Here is a 20,212-nt window from a genome sequence, read left to right on the forward strand (position 1 = left end):
TATGTCATCAGCTTGCTATCTCCTAGGTATACACATCATATCATCTCCTTATATGTGTCATCAGCTTGCTGTCTCCTAGGTATATACATCACATCATGTCCTTTTATGTGTCATCAGCATGGTATCTCCTAGGTTTATACATCACATCATCTCCTTATATGTGTCATCAGCGTGGTATCTCCTAGGTATATACATCACATCATCTCCTTTTATGTGTCATCAGCTTGGTATCTCCTAGGTATATACATCACATCATCTCCTTGTATGTGTCATCAGCTTGGTATCTCCTAGGTATATACATCACATCATGTCCTTTTATGTGTCATTAACTTGCTGTCTCCTAGGTATATACATCACATCATGTCCTTGTATGTGTCATCAGCTTGCCATCTCCTAGGTATATACATCACATCATGTCCTTGTATGTGTCATCAGCTTGCTATCTCCTAGGTATACACATCACATCATGTCCTTGTATGTGTCATCAGCTTGCTATCTCCTAGGTATACACATCACATCATCTCCTTATATGTGTCATCAGTGTGGTATCTCCTAGGTATATACATTACATCATGTCCTTGTATGTGTCATCAGCTTGCTATCTCCTAGGTATATACATCACATCATGTCCTTGTATGTGTCATCAGCTTGCTATCTCCTAGGTATACACATCACATCATCTCCTTATATGTGTCATCAGCGTGGTATCTCCTAGGTATATACATCACATCTTCTCCTTTTATGTGTCATCAGCTCGCTATCTCCTAGGTATATACATCACATCATGTCCTTGTATGTGTCATCAGCTTGGTATCTCCTAGGTATATACATCACATCATGTCCTTGTATGTGTCAAAGCTTGGTATCTCCTAGGTATACACATCACATCATCTCCTTATATGTGTCATCAGCGTGGTATCTCCTAGGTATATACATCACATCATCTCCTTGTATATGTCATCAGCTTGGTATCTCCTAGGTATATACATCACATCATCTCCTTTTATGTGTCATCAGTGTGGTATCTCCTAGGTATATACATCACATCATGTCCTTGTATGTGTCATCAGCTTGCTATCTCCTAGATATATACATCACATCATCTCCTTTTATGTGTCATCAGTGTGGTATCTCCTAGGTATATACATCACATCATGTCCTTGTATGTGTCATCAGCTTGCTATCTCCTAGATATATACATCACATCATCTCCTGTTATGTGTCATCAGTGTGGTATCTCCTAGGTATATACATCACATCATGTCCTTTTATGTGTCATCAGCTTGCTATCTCCTAGGTATATACATCACATCAGGTCCTTGTATGTGTCATCAGCTTGCTATCTCCTAGGTATACACATCACATCATCTCCTTATATGTGTCATCAGCGTGGTATCTCCTAGGTATATACATCACATCATCTCCTTGTATATGTCATCAGCTTGGTATCTCCTAGGTATACACATCACATCATCTATGTGTCATCAGCGTGGTATCTCCTAGGTATATACATCACATCATGTCCTTGTATGTGTCATCAGCTTGCTATCTCCTAGGTATATACATCACATCATGTCCTTGTATGTGTCATCAGCTTGCTATCTCCTAGGTATACACATCACATCATCTCCTTATATGTGTCATCAGCGTGGTATCTCCTAGGTATATACATCACATCATCTCCTTGTATATGTCATCAGCTTGGTATCTCCTAGGTATACACATCACATCATCTCCTTATATGTGTCATCAGCGTGGTATCTCCTAGGTATATACATCACATCATCTCCTTTTATGTGTCATCATTGTGGTATCTCCTAGGTATATACATCACATCATCTCCTTGTATGTGTCATCTGCTTGCTGTCTCCTAGGTATATACGTCACATCATCTCCTTGTATATGTCATCAGCTTGCTATCTCCTAGGTATATACAACACATCATCTCCTTTTATGTGTCATCAGCTTGCTTTCTCCTATGTATGTACATCACATCATGTCCTTGTATGTGTCATCAGTGTGGTATCTCCTAGGTATACACATCACATCATGTCCTTGTATGTGTCATCAGTGTGGTATCTCCTAGGTATACACATCACATCATCTCCTTATATGTGTCATCAGTGTGGTATCTCCTAGGTATACACATCACATCATCTCCTTATATGTGTCATCAGCGTGGTATCTCCTAGGTATACACATCACATCATCTCCTTATATGTGTCATCAGCTTGCTATATCCTAGGTATACACATCACATCATCTCCTTATATGTGTCATCAGTGTGGTATCTCCTAGGTATATACATCACATCATCTCCTTTTATGTGTCATCAGTGTGGTATCTCCTAAGTATATACATCACATCATCTCCTTTTATGTGTCATCAGTGTGGTATCTCCTAGGTATACACATCACATCATGTCCTTGTATGTGTCATCAGCTTGCTGTCTCCTAGGTATACACATCACATCATCTCCTTATATGTGTCATCAGTGTGGTATCTCCTAGGTATATACATCACATCATCTCCTTTTATGTGTCATCAGCTTGGTATCTCCTAGGTATATACATCACATCATGTCCTTGTATATGTCATCAGCTTGCTATCTCCTAGGTATACACATCACATCATCTCCTTATATGTGTCATCAGCTTGCTATCTCCTAGGTATATACATCACATCATCTCCTTTTATGTGTCATCAGTGTGGTATCTCCTAGGTATATACATCACATCATGTCCTTGTATATGTCATCAGCTTGCTATCTCCTAGGTATACACATCACATCATCTCTTTATATGTGTCATCAGCTTGCTATCTCCTAGGTATATACATCACATCATCTCCTTTTATGTGTCATCAGTGTGGTATCTCCTAGGTATATACATCACATCATGTCCTTGTATATGTCATCAGCTTGCTATCTCCTAGGTATACACATCATATCATCTCCTTATATGTGTCATCAGCTTGCTGTCTCCTAGGTATATACATCACATCATGTCCTTTTATGTGTCATCAGCATGGTATCTCCTAGGTTTATACATCACATCATCTCCTTATATGTGTCATCAGCGTGGTATCTCCTAGGTATATACATCACATCATCTCCTTTTATGTGTCATCAGCTTGGTATCTCCTAGGTATATACATCACATCATCTCCTTGTATGTGTCATCAGCTTGGTATCTCCTAGGTATATACATCACATCATGTCCTTTTATGTGTCATTAACTTGCTGTCTCCTAGGTATATACATCACATCATGTCCTTGTATGTGTCATCAGCTTGCCATCTCCTAGGTATATACATCACATCATGTCCTTGTATGTGTCATCAGCTTGCTATCTCCTAGGTATACACATCACATCATGTCCTTGTATGTGTCATCAGCTTGCTATCTCCTAGGTATACACATCACATCATCTCCTTATATGTGTCATCAGTGTGGTATCTCCTAGGTATATACATTACATCATGTCCTTGTATGTGTCATCAGCTTGCTATCTCCTAGGTATATACATCACATCATGTCCTTGTATGTGTCATCAGCTTGCTATCTCCTAGGTATACACATCACATCATCTCCTTATATGTGTCATCAGCGTGGTATCTCCTAGGTATATACATCACATCATGTCCTTGTATGTGTCATCAGCTTGGTATCTCCTAGGTATATACATCACATCATGTCCTTGTATGTGTCATCAGCTTGCTATCTCCTAGGTATACACATCACATCATCTCCTTATATGTGTCATCAGCGTGGTATCTCCTAGGTATATACATCACATCATCTCCTTGTATATGTCATCAGCTTGGTATCTCCTAGGTATACACATCACATCATCTCCTTATATGTGTCATCAGCGTGGTATCTCCTAGGTATATACATCACATCATCTCCTTTTATGTGTCATCAGTGTGGTATCTCCTAGGTATATACTTCACATCATCTCCTTGTATGTGTCATCAGCTTGCTGTCTCCTAGGTATACACATCACATCATCTCCTTATATGTGTCATCAGTGTGGTATCTCCTAGGTATATACATCACATCTATCTCCTTTTATGTGTCATCAGTGTGGTATCCTAGGTATATACATCACATCATGTCCTTGTATATGTCATCAGCTTGCTATCTCCTAGGTATACACATCACATCATCTCCTTATATGTGTCATCAGCTTGCTATCTCCTAGGTATATACATCACATCATCTCCTTTTATGTGTCATCAGTGTGGTATCTCCTAGGTATATACATCACATCATCTCCTTTTATGTGTCATCAGTGTGGTATCTCCTAGGTATATACATCACATCATCTCCTTTTATGTGTCACCAGGTTGCTATCTCCTAGGTATATACATCACATCATCTCCTTTTATGTGTCATCAGCTTGCTATCTCCTAGATATATACATCACATCATCTCCTTTTGTGTGTCATCAGTGTGGTATCTCCTAGGTATATACATCACATCATGTCCTTGCATGTGTCATCAGCTTGCTGTCTCCTAGGTATATACATCACATCATCTCCTTTTATGTGTCATCATTGTGGTATCTCCTAGGTATACACATCACATCATGTCCTTGTATATGTCATCAGCTTGCTATCTCCTAGGTATACACATCACATCATCTCCTTATATGTGTCATCAGCGTGGTATCTCCTAGGTATATACATCACATCTTCTCCTTTTATGTGTCATCAGCTCGCTATCTCCTAGGTATATACATCACATCATGTCCTTGTATGTGTCATCAGCTTGGTATCTCCTAGGTATATACATCACATCATGTCCTTGTATGTGTCAAAGCTTGGTATCTCCTAGGTATACACATCACATCATCTCTTTATATGTGTCATCAGCGTGGTATCTCCTAGGTATATACATCACATCATCTCCTTGTATATGTCATCAGCTTGGTATCTCCTAGGTATATACATCACATCATCTCCTTTTATGTGTCATCAGTGTGGTATCTCCTAGGTATATACATCACATCATGTCCTTGTATGTGTCATCAGCTTGCTATCTCCTAGATATATACATCACATCATCTCCTGTTATGTGTCATCAGTGTGGTATCTCCTAGGTATATACATCACATCATGTCCTTTTATGTGTCATCAGCTTGCTATCTCCTAGGTATATACATCACATCATGTCCTTGTATGTGTCATCAGCTTGCTATTTCCTAGGTATACACATCACATCATCTCCTTATATGTGTCATCAGCGTGGTATCTCCTAGGTATATACATCACAGCATGTCCTTGTATGTGTCATCAGCTTGCTATCTCCTAGGTATATACATCACATCAGGTCCTTGTATGTGTCATCAGCTTGCTATCTCCTAGGTATACACATCACATCATCTCCTTATATGTGTCATCAGCGTGGTATCTCCTAGGTATATACATCACATCATCTCCTTGTATATGTCATCAGCTTGGTATCTCCTAGGTATACACATCACATCATCTCCTTATATGTGTCATCAGCGTGGTATCTCCTAGGTATATACATCACATCATGTCCTTGTATGTGTCATCAGCTTGCTATCTCCTAGGTATATACATCACATCATGTCCTTGTATGTGTCATCAGCTTGCTATCTCCTAGGTATACACATCACATCATCTCCTTATATGTGTCATCAGCGTGGTATCTCCTAGGTATATACATCACATCATCTCCTTGTATATGTCATCAGCTTGGTATCTCCTAGGTATACACATCACATCATCTCCTTATATGTGTCATCAGCGTGGTATCTCCTAGGTATATACATCACATCATCTCCTTTTATGTGTCATCAGCTTGGTATCTCCTAGGTATATACATCACATCATCTCCTTGTATGTGTCATCAGCTTGCTGTCTCCTAGGTATATACGTCACATCATCTCCTTGTATATGTCATCAGCTTGCTGTCTCCTAGGTATACACATCACATCATCTCCTTATATGTGTCATCAGCGTGGTATCTCCTAGGTATACACATCACATCATCTCCTTATATGTGTCATCAGCTTGCTATATCCTAGGTATACATATCACATCATCTCCTTATATGTGTCATCAGTGTGGTATCTCCTAGGTATATACATCACATCATCTCCTTTTATGTGTCATCAGTGTGGTATCTCCTAGGTATATACATCACATCATGTCCTTGTATATGTCATCAGCTTGCTATCTCCTAGGTATACACATCACATCATCTCCTTATATGTGTCATCAGTGTGGTATCTCCTAGGTATATACATCACATCATCTCCTTTTATGTGTCATCAGCTTGGTATCTCCTAGGTATATACATCACATCATGTCCTTGTATATGTCATCAGCTTGCTATCTCCTAGGTATACACATCACATCATCTCCTTATATGTGTCATCAGCTTGCTATCTCCTAGGTATATACATCACATCATCTCCTTTTATGTGTCATCAGTGTGGTATCTGCTAGGTATATACATCACATCATGTCCTTGTATATGTCATCAGCTTGCTATCTCCTAGGTATACACATCACATCATCTCCTTATATGTGTCATCAGCTTGCTATCTCCTAGGTATATACATCACATCATCTCCTTTTATGTGTCATCAGTGTGGTATCTCCTAGGTATATACATCACATCATGTCCTTGTATATGTCATCAGCTTGCTATCTCCTAGGTATACACATCATATCATCTCCTTATATGTGTCATCAGCGTGGTATCTCCTAGGTATATACATCACATCATCTCCTTGCATGTGTCATCAGCTTGCTGTCTCCTAGGTATATACATCACATCATGTCCTTTTATGTGTCATCAGCTTGGTATCTCCTAGGTTTATACATCACATCATCTCCTTATATGTGTCATCAGCGTGGTATCTCCTAGGTATATACATCACATCATCTCCTTTTATGTGTCATCAGCTTGGTATCTCCTAGGTATATACATCACATCATCTCCTTGTATGTGTCATCAGCTTGGTATCTCCTAGGTATATACATCACATCATGTCCTTTTATGTGTCATTAACTTGCTGTCTCCTAGGTATATACATCACATCATGTCCTTGTATGTGTCATCAGCTTGCCATCTCCTAGGTATATACATCACATCATGTCCTTGTATGTGTCATCAGCTTGCTATCTCCTAGGTATACACATCACATCATGTCCTTGTATGTGTCATCAGCTTGCTATCTCCTAGGTATACACATCACATCATCTCCTTATATGTGTCATCAGTGTGGTATCTCCTAGGTATATACATTACATCATGTCCTTGTATGTGTCATCAGCTTGCTATCTCCTAGGTATATACATCACATCATGTCCTTGTATGTGTCATCAGCTTGCTATCTCCTAGGTATACACATCACATCATCTCCTTATATGTGTCATCAGCGTGGTATCTCCTAGGTATATACATCACATCATGTCCTTGTATGTGTCATCAGCTTGCTATCTCCTAGGTATATACATCACATCATGTCCTTGTATGTGTCATCAGCTTGCTATCTCCTAGGTATATACATCACATCATCTCCTTTTATGTGTCATCAGTGTGGTATCTCCTAGGTATATACATCACATCATCTCCTTTTATGTGTCATCAGTGTGGTATCTCCTAGGTATATACATCACGTCATCTCCTTTTATGTGTCATCAGCGTGGTATCTCCTAGGTATATACATCACATCATGTCCTTGTATATGTCATCAGCTTGCTATCTCCTAGGTATACACATCACATCATCTCCTTATATGTGTCATCAGCGTGGTATCTCCTAGGTATATACATCACATCATCTCCTTGTATATGTCATCAGCTTGGTATCTCCTAGGTATACACATCACATCATCTCCTTATATGTGTCATCAGCGTGGTATCTCCTAGGTATATACATCACATCATCTCCTTTTATGTGTCATCAGTGTGGTATCTCCTAGGTATATACATCACATCATCTCCTTGTATGTGTCATCAGCTTGCTGTCTCCTAGGTATACACATCACATCATCTCCTTATATGTGTCATCAGTGTGGTATCTCCTAGGTATATACATCACATCTATCTCCTTTTATGTGTCATCAGTGTGGTATCCTAGGTATATACATCACATCATGTCCTTGTATATGTCATCAGCTTGCTATCTCCTAGGTATACACATCACATCATCTCCTTATATGTGTCATCAGCTTGCTATCTCCTAGGTATATACATCACATCATCTCCTTTTATGTGTCATCAGTGTGGTATCTCCTAGGTATATACATCACATCATCTCCTTTTATGTGTCATCAGTGTGGTATCTCCTAGGTATATACATCACGTCATCTCCTTTTATGTGTCATCAGCGTGGTATCTCCTAGGTATATACATCACATCATGTCCTTGTATATGTCATCAGCTTGCTATCTCCTAGGTATACACATCACATCATCTCCTTATATGTGTCATCAGCTCGCTATCTCCTAGGTATATACATCACATCATCACCTTGTATGTGTCATCAGCTTGGTATCTCCTAGGTATATACATCACATCATCTCCTTATATGTGTCATCAGCGTGGTATCTCCTAGGTATATACATCACATCATCTCCTTGTATGTGTCATCAGCTTGCTATCTCCTAGGTATGTACATCACATCATCTCCTTGCATGTGTCATCAGCTTGCTATCTCCTAGGTATACACATCACATCATCTCCTTATATGTGTCATCAGCGTGGTATCTCCTAGGTATATACATCACGTCATGTCCTTGTATGTGTCATCAGCTCGCTATTTCCTAGGTATATACATCACATCATCTCCTTTTATGTGTCATCAGCTTGGTATCTCCTAGGTATATACATCACATCATCTCCTTTGATGTGTCATCAACTTGGTATCTCCTAGGTATATACATCACATCATCTCCTTTTATGTATATATAATGCATACCTCTGTGCGGAAAGGTGATTTACATGTTTATGCAAATATGTTATAATCATATATTAAAAGAAAAAGCACATCTTTACAAAATATTAAGTATGCTGTCAACCTGTGTATAGATTTTAAACCTTTCAGTATGTAGCGGGGAGACAAAGCCACCTACATAGATAAAACCTCTATGAAATTAGTAAACTCAGTAACATTAACTGTCCTGCACAACCTTTTTTAATTACATACAAAACAAATCAATCAAATCATCATTAAATAAGCAGTATGAGATATGGCATTAAAGATGTCAGACCACCAATTCACTCACTCCAATTTATAATGTAAAGTTCTATATTAAAGTAGTCCTTCCCTAAAAAATATATAGTGCTTTTGATGTCATTTTTTACTTATACTAACCACAAAAATTTGCAGAAATGAAACTTTTAGTGAAAGTGTAATTTAAACCATTTTTGTCGAGCCTGCGACTTTTGTCGCAGAAAGCTCGACATATGGATAGTGATCCAGGCGGTGGCGGTGGCGTTAGCTAACTTCTCTAAAGCTTTATATTTTAGAAGGTGGAAGACCTGGATGCTTCATACTTTGTATATGGAGGCCTCATGTTACAAAGTTTCAGTCAGTCACATGTCAAATGTCCTTGACCTCTTTTTCATGGTTCAGTGACTTCTTGAAAAAAGTTAAGACTTTTTGTAATGCTTTTTTCTCTCTTATTATACGTAATAGGATAACTATATTTGGTATATGCATCCCTTGCAAGGTCCTCATGCCCGTTAGACAGTTTTCACCTGGCCTCGACCTCATTTCATGGATCAGTGAACAAGGTTAAGTTTGTGGCGAAATCAGACTAACACGGAATCCTTTAATATCTTTAATCAAATAACTAACAGTTATTTACCAGTATGTACAGTTAATAAATACCACATTAGAATAATCCGTCTTTTTCTTTCTAGTTCAACTGATAATACTTCTATACTTCTGTTACTACTATTTTTACAATGAAAATTATCCATAAAAACCCTTAACTTATATACTAAAATCATAAGAACATTCTAAATCTAGAACAAACTATAATTAACTAGAGAAATGATAAATAATCTATTTTTAGTAACAGGGTAAATTCCGGAATTTGCCAACACTTTCTTAAACATAAATATACACAATTACTTTCACTATCCATCTAGAATATTCTAGCATGATTCATTTACTATAATTAAAATAACAATGTAATATTACCAGCCTTCTCGATTAACTGTTAAATCTACAGGCTCGGAACTAAATTTTTAAATTTTTTTTAGTAAGATTATGTTGGCCTGTAGATATGATTTTTACAGGCCCAAGAGCAATTTTACAAGCCTGTGCTGCCTGGGCTGCCACTCAGCGTGAAGACTGCATTACATAAACAGTGTCAAATAAAAGTCCAATGTCTTTATAATTGCGTACTATTCGCAACAAAGTTTTGGTGGTCAAGTCCATATCTCAGATACTATAAGCAATAGGTCTAGTATATTCGGTGTATGAATAGACTGTAAGGTGTCCATGTCCAACTGGCAGGTGCCATCTGACCTTGACCGCATTTTCATGGTTCAGTGGTTATAGTTAAGTTTTTGTGTTTTTTTGTCTGTTTTTCTTATACTGTATGCAATAGGTCTACTTTATTTGGTGTATGGAATGATTGTAAGGTGACATGTCTAGCTGGCAGGTGTCATCTGACCTTGATCTCATTTTCATGTTTTTTTAGTTTTTTGACTTTTTTTTCTAATACTATATGCAATAGGTCAACTATATTTGGTGTATGGAACTATTTTATGATCTGTATGTCAGTCGCACAGGTTTTATTTGACCTTGACCTAATTTCACGGTTCATTGCTCAGTGTTAAGTTTTTTGTGTTTTGGTCTGTTTTTCTTAAACTATAGCAATATGTGAATTATATTTGTTGTATGAAAGAATTGATAGCTGTAAACGCCTGCCTGGCATGGTTCATCTGACCTTGACCTCATTTTCGTGGTTCATTGGTTGATGTTTAGTTTTCTTGGTTAATGTTAAGTTTTTGTGACAGTTGTAATAAAGCTTTATATTTAGGACTATCAACATAATATCAATGATTAGTAAAGAAGGCGAGACATTTCAGCGTGTACACTCTTGTTAAACATAATTTACTTGCTCATGAGTTTGCATTAAAAATTTAGGATTGATGCGCTCCATACTATATTTATTTAAGATTTCCAGAAAAATCAGGGGCTATGTTTAATAGTTACCTTCTGACCGTTGGTATTTTACTACAAGTGAAAAACATTAAACCTGGATTAAAAATTGGCAGATAGAAAGGTGATACATGTACATTTTAGGATATACCTGCTTTGTATGAAGTTATGCTTAGGTAAAAAATTAAGAAAGCTGTGACAATTGAAAAATGAAAAATTTGTTGGAATAGGTAGGGATTTTGAATTGGTGGTCTGACACTTTTAAAGCAAGAAACTGTGAATCACAAAAATCAGAAAACAATTGATTTTTTAGCTCACCTGGCCTAAAAAGCCGAGTGAGCTTTTCTCATCACTTGGCATCCGTCGTCTGTGGTCCGTCGTTGTCGTCGTCCGTCATCGTTAACTTTTACAAAAATCTTCTACTCTAAAACTACTGGACCAAATTTAACCAAAATTGGCCACAATCATCATTAGGATATATAGTTTAAAAATGTGTCCGATGACCTCGCCTACCAACCAAATTGGCCGACATGGCTAAAAATAGAACATAGGGGTAAAATGCAAGTTTTGTCTATTATTTTTTGAAATGTAATAAATAGAGAAAATCTGAAAGGAACAAAAATGTTCAGAATGATGAGCTCTACCAATTGTTCATATACATCAAAACTGTTAGACATATTCTTATAGGAGTTATTGCCCATAAATGACAAATTTTACCATTTTGTTTCATTTGTGCCTATTATCATGAAAACTATGATATTTAGAGAGAAACATTTTTTTTTCCGTTATGCCTTATATGATTTAAATTATAATAGATAAATAAACACTTTAAATCACACAAATGATCAGCAAGGCAAGATCTATTTAAAAGTCAAATTTTGTCTCTATAGTTTATAGTAGACTGTCACTCTTCATACATGTAGGAGTGATTGCTCTTAAATAAGGATTTTTTTTACCTTTTTGTAGACTGTCATGTCAAAGACATCCCCAGAAGTAACTCCTGACACCCATTTACAGGAACCTGCAGGACCAGTAGTTGAAGGTAATCATCTAATGTTAATTATTCAGATACCACTGAAATGATTTATAATTACCTGTTTCTAATATACAGAAACATTGATATCTGCTTATAATGTTATAATGAAAAAACCCAGCAAATTGATGGGAAAAGTGAAATAGGCTATTGATGAAGATTGATTGATTACTGATCAAATTAACTTTCAAATCATTATCATCTAATTTATTCTTTCCTCAACGTGCTGAATATATTTTGGATAATCATTCTTACTAGTTCCTCTCACAAGGCATGTGCCGTAAAAATCATTCTTACTAGTTGCTGTCACAAGGCATGTGACGTCAATATAATCATAAAGGCAACAGTAGGATACTGCTGTTCGAAATTCATAAATCGATTGAGGAGGCCCTAATATGAACTGTATGTCTCAGACCTAATATGTATAAATCGGTAGACGAGTATGACCTCTTACTAATGACTTTTTAGGATAAACATTTATTTATTTACATTTCAGACAGCAAAATACCAGAACAAATAAAAAAGATGGATCATGAGTCGATTGCCATTTATCTGAACGCCCTTGAATCGGGTTCAGAAAGAAGACGGGATATAAATTTAATAATTGTTGGAAAAAAATCTGTTGGAAAGACTTCCTTAGTACGAAGACTGTTCGGGGAGGAGTTACAAAGCGTAAAAAGCACAAATGGTATAGAAATTCATCGGAGGAGATGTAGAATAAATCTAAGTAACTGGGAATGGAATAAAGTGTTAGGTAAATATGCGATTTTTTTCTCACTTTAATTTTACATGTTTTATTTATTGCAAAGTTATCATAGAAAAACTAAAACATAGTAAACATAATTTTATTTTTTTCTGTGTATGCTGTTTTTATGTATCAGGGATGATTCCAGGTGTTTTCAAATGGGTCCCTTGAACATCAAATTGGGAATTTTTATTCCAATTGGGAATATTTTATGCATAAAATCTAAGACGCAATAATATTATTTTCTTGTAAAATTATGGCAAGCCGTTTTACTATTCATTCGAGTTTCAAGATATCTCATGTAATATATAAGATATCTTATACAATTTAATTTTTATAAGATATCTTATATATTATATCTTATATATTATTAAAGATATCTCATAAAGATTAGAAGATATCTTATATACTTGATTAGATATCTTCTAAAATGTATATGAGATATCTTATAAACAGTTTGTATTATATAAGATATCTTATAAAGTTTAGAAGACAATATAGTTTAGAAGATATCTTATATAGTTTATGAGATATATGATAAAGAAAATTATATAAGATATCTTATGAATTATATGAGATATCTTATAAACCATATAATATATCTTATATACTGATATCTTATATAATATATAAGATATCTTATATAATTTTCTTTATCATATATCTCATAAACTATATAAGATATCCTGGTACCTTTAATAACTATTTACACCACTGGGTCGATGCCACTGCTGGTGGACGTTTCGTCCCCGAGGGTATCACCAGCCCAGTTGTCAACACTACGGTGTTGACATGAATATCAATAATGTGGTCATTTTTGTAAATTTCCTGTTAACAAAACTTTGAATTTTTCGAAAATCTAAGGAATTTTTTGTCCCAGGCATAGATTTCCTTAGCAGTATTTGACACAACTTTTTGGAATTTTGGATCCTCAATGCTCTTCAACTTTGTTCATGTTTGGCTTTATAAATATTTTGATATGAGCGTCACTGATGAGTCTTATGTAGACGAAACGCGCGTCTGACGTACTAAATTATAATCCTGGTACCTTTAAGAACTATTATATACTATATAAGATATCTTATATTATATCAGAAATTTTATAAACTATATAAGATATCTGATAAACTTTATCAGATATCTTATAAACTTTATAAGATGTTTTATATAATCTGTTTTTTAATCATTTTAATAAGATATCTTATATAATCTGTTTTTTAATCATTTTAATAAGATATCTTATATAATCTGTTTTTTAATCATTTTAATAAGATATCTTATATAATCTGATTTAATAAGATCTTTTATAATCTGTTTTTAATAAGATATCTTATATAATCTGTTTCTAATAAGATATCTTACATAAAATAGAAGCTATCTTCTTATATAATATAGAAGATAACTTATATAGTTAATGAGATATCTGATAAAGAAAATTACATAAGATGTCTTATTAATTATATGAGATATCTTATAAAGTATATAAGATATCGTATATACTATATAAGAAATTTTATAAACTATATAAGATAGCTGATAAACTATATAAGATATCTTATAAACTTTAGAAGATATTTTATATAATATATAAGATATCTTATATAATCTATATCTTATATAATCTGTTTTAAAAAGATATCTAATATAATCTGTTTTAATAAGATATCTTATATGAAATAGAAGCTATCTTCTTATATAATATAGAAGAAAACTTATATAGTTTATAAGATATCTTAGATAGTATATAAGATATATCATAAACTTTAAAAAATATCATCTTAAGTTTAAAAGATATCTTATAAAAATATTTTATAAAAGATATATCATATAGTATATAAGATATATCATATAGGATAAAAGATATCTCATATAGTGGATAAGATATCTTATATAGTTTATAAGATATCTTATTTAGTTTAAAAGATATTTAATATAATTTATAAGATATTTCATAAATAAAATTATATATTATATCTTATAAACTATATAAGATGTCTCATACACTTTATAGGATATCTGATAAACTATATAAGATATCCGATTAACTATATAAGATATCTTCTAAACTATATAAGATATCTTATAAACTACATAAGATATCTTATAAAGTTTATGAGATATCTTGAAGTTCGAATAAATAGCAAAATGGCTTGCCATAGAAAATGTATATTAAATTTCACCTGTATAAAAATTCGGGATGTGCTACGGATTATGATTTATATGATTCTCAAAGATATGATTACCAGATCAATTAATTGAAAGTTATTGGATTGAGACCAGGGAAGTTGTTACATGAATATCATTGCACATGATGCACTATCATCTTAGCTATAGTAACCTAGACCTATTACAAAAACATATATATACCAGCTAACCTAAACCACTTAAAAAATCATCCATCGGGTATTTTTTCAACAGGTCATCTTTATAAATTTACCTTGATTCAAATGGATTTCAAATTGTTGAATTCAAAAAAGCAATTACAAAAGTTTATATACTTAAATTTTAATTGATAAGAAATTTACAGCAATTGAACCAGTGAACTTTAAAATTATTTAAATCAAACAGTTCCATAATGATGACATCGTATTTCATGAATGGTCTTTCATCAACATTATCATATCAAAAACTCTCAAACTTTTGTCTTTTGAGGAAATAGAGCAAAAAATAAAATAATTTCTTTGACAAAACAAGCTTTTATAAAATTATATAACCGGCTCTGCTGGGCGATCTGCTTTCACGAGATCGGCGTCCATTAAAATTCATTCATCAATGTTATATCAAAATTTAATCAGCATTCTTAACTGGATTTTAAAACGTTTTGACGACAAACTATGAAAACTTAGCTGTCTAAATCGGTGACGGAAACTTTGATTTTTATTTTATTTTCAAGAATTGGGAATTCATATTCACAAAAGTATTTTTGGGCTGCTGGCAGATTTTAGGGCCGCTCGGCCCTAAACTATATAGTGGAATCATCCCTGTGTATTTATTCTTTTTTTATTTTTCAATTCTTGGAAAAACATTTTTGCTAGACCCTAGTATGAACCGTATGTCTCAGACCTAATATGAATATTCAATATTTAATTAATGGAATTAAAGATAGACATGTTGGATGTAATTTGAACTAAAATACAGACTAATGATCTCTACTACATTATCGCAAAATATTTTTTTTCACAAAAATTACTATGCTTATGTAAACTTATCCTCGCAGCCGTTTTATAATATGTAAAAATGTTATTTTTTTTTATAATTATACTGTTTTCCAGTGTACTCTTTCAAACTTGAGACTTAAAATGCTGTGTAATTAGGATTTTTTTTAATAAATTTTTAGTTCCTGCATTTCATGTTTATATGATCTTCAACGTCTTATTAAAAATTGTTCTCAAGAATACAATCCAATCAGCGCAAAAAAAACTAAATGAAAATATCTAATCAGATGGATGCCTAATCCGATGGATGTCTAATCCGATGAATGTCTATAAATCAGATGAATGTCTAATCAGATGGATGTCTAATCAGATAGATGTCTAATCAGATGGATGTCTAATCAGATGGATGTCTAATCAGATGGATATCTAATCAGATGGATGTCTTATCAGATGGATGTGTAATCAGATGGATGTCTAATCAGATGGATGTCTAATCAGATGGATATCTATTCAGATGGATGTCTAATCAGATGGATATCTAATCAGATGGATGTCTAATCAGATGGATATCTAATCAGATGGATGTCTGGATTAAGTGTTGTATATGGCAATTTAATACTTTAGCAAATACTTTATGTTTACTGTAATTTCATTATTTCAATTACTGCGATAGTTGTTACTGTAAAGGTTTTATATGAAAATAAAATGTTATTGATATCTATATTTTTAAATGCAGATACCCTTATTCGTTTGATGTGTTTGAGCTTTGATTTTGCCATTTGAATACAGACTTTCCGTTTTGAATTTTCCTCAGAGTTCGGTATTTTTGTTAATTTACTTTTTTCTTGATATTGACCTAATGCCTTAACAGAATATTGTTTATGTGTTTAGAGTCTGAGAAAGGGGTGAATGTGGTTTTCTTTATTGTTTCTTTATTGCAGAACATATGAAATCGGTGAAGTTTAATCATAACTTCCATAGATTTCTCCTATACTATGAACACTTTTTAATATTTTTTTTGTAGATACAGGATTAGTGAAAGAAACAAGTATCAACAATAGAATATTGCAGTCAATTGTCAAAGAGGTGCATCAAGATAAAAAAAACCCAAAGCATGACATACTGGAGATATCTTCATTAGATCAGAAATCAACAGATGATAATAAGGGCACAATCATCAAAAATATTGAACATAACGAAGAACCTCAACCCAAACATGCCAAAATGAATTATGAGTTTGCTTATCCGGAGATTACAGAATCGCCGTTGTCTAAACTGGCAAAGGATGAGCTGTTAAGTATAATCGGATCTGCTGTAGACTTACAAGACGAAGACGGCTATGCAAATTTAACAGTGTGGGATTTTGCTGGTGACATTGAGTATTACAACACACATCAAACGTTTTTGAATTCAGAAGCAATTTTTCTTGTCGTAGCAAATTTACATGACATAGATGACACAGTATCCTACGGTTTGTAAAGTCAAGATATAATTATATTAAACCTAGGAACGAATTATTCTTGATATTCAGTTCATATAAAAACAATGAAACTAAACATTTAAGACAGCAATTTTTAATCAGTAGCTTTTTTGTTAAATGATTTTTATTATTTGCTCTAAACAACACTACTTTTTGTGTTTCATTTGATATAGCAATTTACTATATTGACCTGCATCTAGAAATTGACAATGAGGATCGGATGAAAACAAAAGTTCGTGACAACAGAGATGACTTCAGCTTCCCAATTGTTCTTTCATTTTCTATGTAGCAACATTCTAGCAGTGTCTTCCCATGAAGTATATATCTCCAAATTGATACAATATTCTAGGACTTGTATTTCCTATCATGATGTCCTTATAAGAAGGTTGCTGCTCACAAAAAAGCTATCAAGCCAAGTGTCAAAGAGGTGCAGTTGAAATTATCCCTTCTAAAAATTTACAGACGCCATCAATAGTTGGTTTAACATCATTGAATATCAGTTTTAAAGATGATGACGGATATGTTCCAAAAGTCGTAACTACAATCCTGCCACTTTTTGCCTACCGAATAATACTTATCACCAGGTTTTTAAATACACGAACAACACGACGTGTGCATATGTAGAGTAGAATTTTCCGTGAGTGTATGAAATCATCCCCGGTTTTTGGTTGGGTTTTCTATTGCTCAGTCTTTAGTTTTCTACGTTGTGTTTTGAATATTTTTGATTGTCGTTTTAGTCTTTGGCGTTCTTTGTCATGCCTTTGTCAGCTTATTTTCGTCTTATGATTATAAATGTTCCATTGGTATATTTCTCCTCTCATTTACACGTAAAATCATGTAATATACGTGTAGCTAACCTAATTTATATAGTGCTTAAAAAGATATCACCACAAATGTTGTTTTCTTCTTATCTCATACAAACATCCTTTGTTATACGACCGCAAATATCTTGCGTTGTCCGAAGACATTTGATTTCCAAACAATAGCTTACATATTAGTGATTGGATCTTGATGAAATGTTACCACAAGGTTTCATATACAAAAATGAAGGTTGGGATTGATTTTTGGGGCAATGGTCTGAACTATTATGAAAAACGGAACAAAAACAAAACTTTTCTAATACAAATGTATCAATTGTTCATTTCTATTCAATGGGATTTAGTTCAAAGGCTAGAACACGGTGGGTTCTTTATTATGCTAAATGTAACCGTATCTTTAGATTTTCGCCCAAACTGTTTAAGGTTCGACCTCTCCGCTCGTATCAAGCTGTGCCTCGCAATGTGTTTTATTAATGTATAGCATTTTGATTTCTGTACATGGAAAATTCATGGACTCCATCATTAAATTGGCTTTATTACCAGATTACCATAGGCATGTTCCATTTGTAGTTACCACAATTTACGTGGACTCTGACGTACAAGTGAGACTCATTGCCAAATTTGTACTTACCACAAACAACAAGACGGGTGCAGAATGTGATATTGGATCTGCATACCCTTCTTGAGCACCTCGATTCAACCCTGAATTATACAAGGTTCATTTTGTTCTCTCGATTGTGTTCTATATAATGGTGTGCATACTTTTGTTTGTCTATTCTTTGGGTTTTTTTTTTGCCCGATCGTTATCGCTTTCTTTTGTTGTCTATTCTTTAAAGTTTTTTATCTGCCCATTCGTTATCGCTTTCTTTTGTTTGTCTATTTTAGGGTTTTTATTTATTTGCCCGATCGTTATCGCTTTCTTTTTGACTGATGAATGTTGATTCGCCCGTGTGTAACTTTCGCCTCTTTTTATACACTGATTTAGATAGTTATATTTTTTACTTGCGATATTATAACGGTCTGCAGGATAAATCATTATATATATTTTTTTTATTGAATGGCGTAATTATATTCTTCAGACACATTTCAAGTGCAGTCATCCACCGAAATATTTAAATATTAATTTGTCTTTAATCACAGGCACATTCAATTTCTGGATGGATACAATACATTGTTATGGAAGCATAAATGACAAAACTGAAGCTGTATTGCTTGAAGGAGCTCACAACCTTCTAGATCCACCAGTTATTGCTATTGGTACACACAAGGACAAATTTCAGGTATTTATATCAAAGTAACAATGGAGTAGACATTTTAATTTAGTCTCTGTTTATAAAAACTTGACGACTAAATTTGGGCCTTTGAAAATATTTAGGTAATGTTAACTTGTGTTCGTATAAAAACGGTATTCTAGTTAAGTTTAGACTATGGACATTGGAAATACTTCACCAATGTATTGGATCTATAAGATACGATTAGATCAAGTTTGCCAAGACGTCTTACACATCTAACGGGCTGTTTACGAATCGCTGATTCAATGTTACATTAGAGCGCAGTTTAAATAGAAACTATCGAAATGGTTTCAGTCTAGATTGTATAATATCTATTTCATTTTACTGTACGAATATGTACCGTTGTCATATTGATAATAATGTATATCTTTTTCTGTCCTGACGGTCATGCTCGTCAATGCTGATTGTCGTTTTTGTTTTTAAAGTTGTTCTCTTGGACATTTTTTGAGTGAAGTGTGAATGAGATGATGCCCATTAATTGACACATAGTAAATTAAGAAAACCAGTGTTTTACAAGTCAATAAT

The 20,212-nt window shown here is 34.2% G+C and overlaps 1 protein-coding gene across 1 annotated transcript in view; it reads left to right on the forward strand.

Annotated features, from left to right (window-relative positions):
• LOC134718336 (uncharacterized) overlaps positions 1-20,212 on the forward strand; it is a 184,466-nt gene that overhangs the window by 158,414 nt on the left and 5,840 nt on the right. The window contains exons 3-6 of the mRNA XM_063580831.1: positions 12,131-12,206; positions 12,694-12,951; positions 17,122-17,568; positions 19,536-19,675. Coding sequence (XP_063436901.1) covers positions 12,131-12,206; positions 12,694-12,951; positions 17,122-17,568; positions 19,536-19,675 — 921 coding nt within the window. The remainder of the gene's footprint in view (positions 1-12,130; positions 12,207-12,693; positions 12,952-17,121; positions 17,569-19,535; positions 19,676-20,212) is intronic.

Source organism: Mytilus trossulus, chromosome 5 (assembly GCF_036588685.1).
Source record: "Mytilus trossulus isolate FHL-02 chromosome 5, PNRI_Mtr1.1.1.hap1, whole genome shotgun sequence".
NCBI lineage: Eukaryota > Metazoa > Mollusca > Bivalvia > Mytilida > Mytilidae > Mytilus > Mytilus trossulus.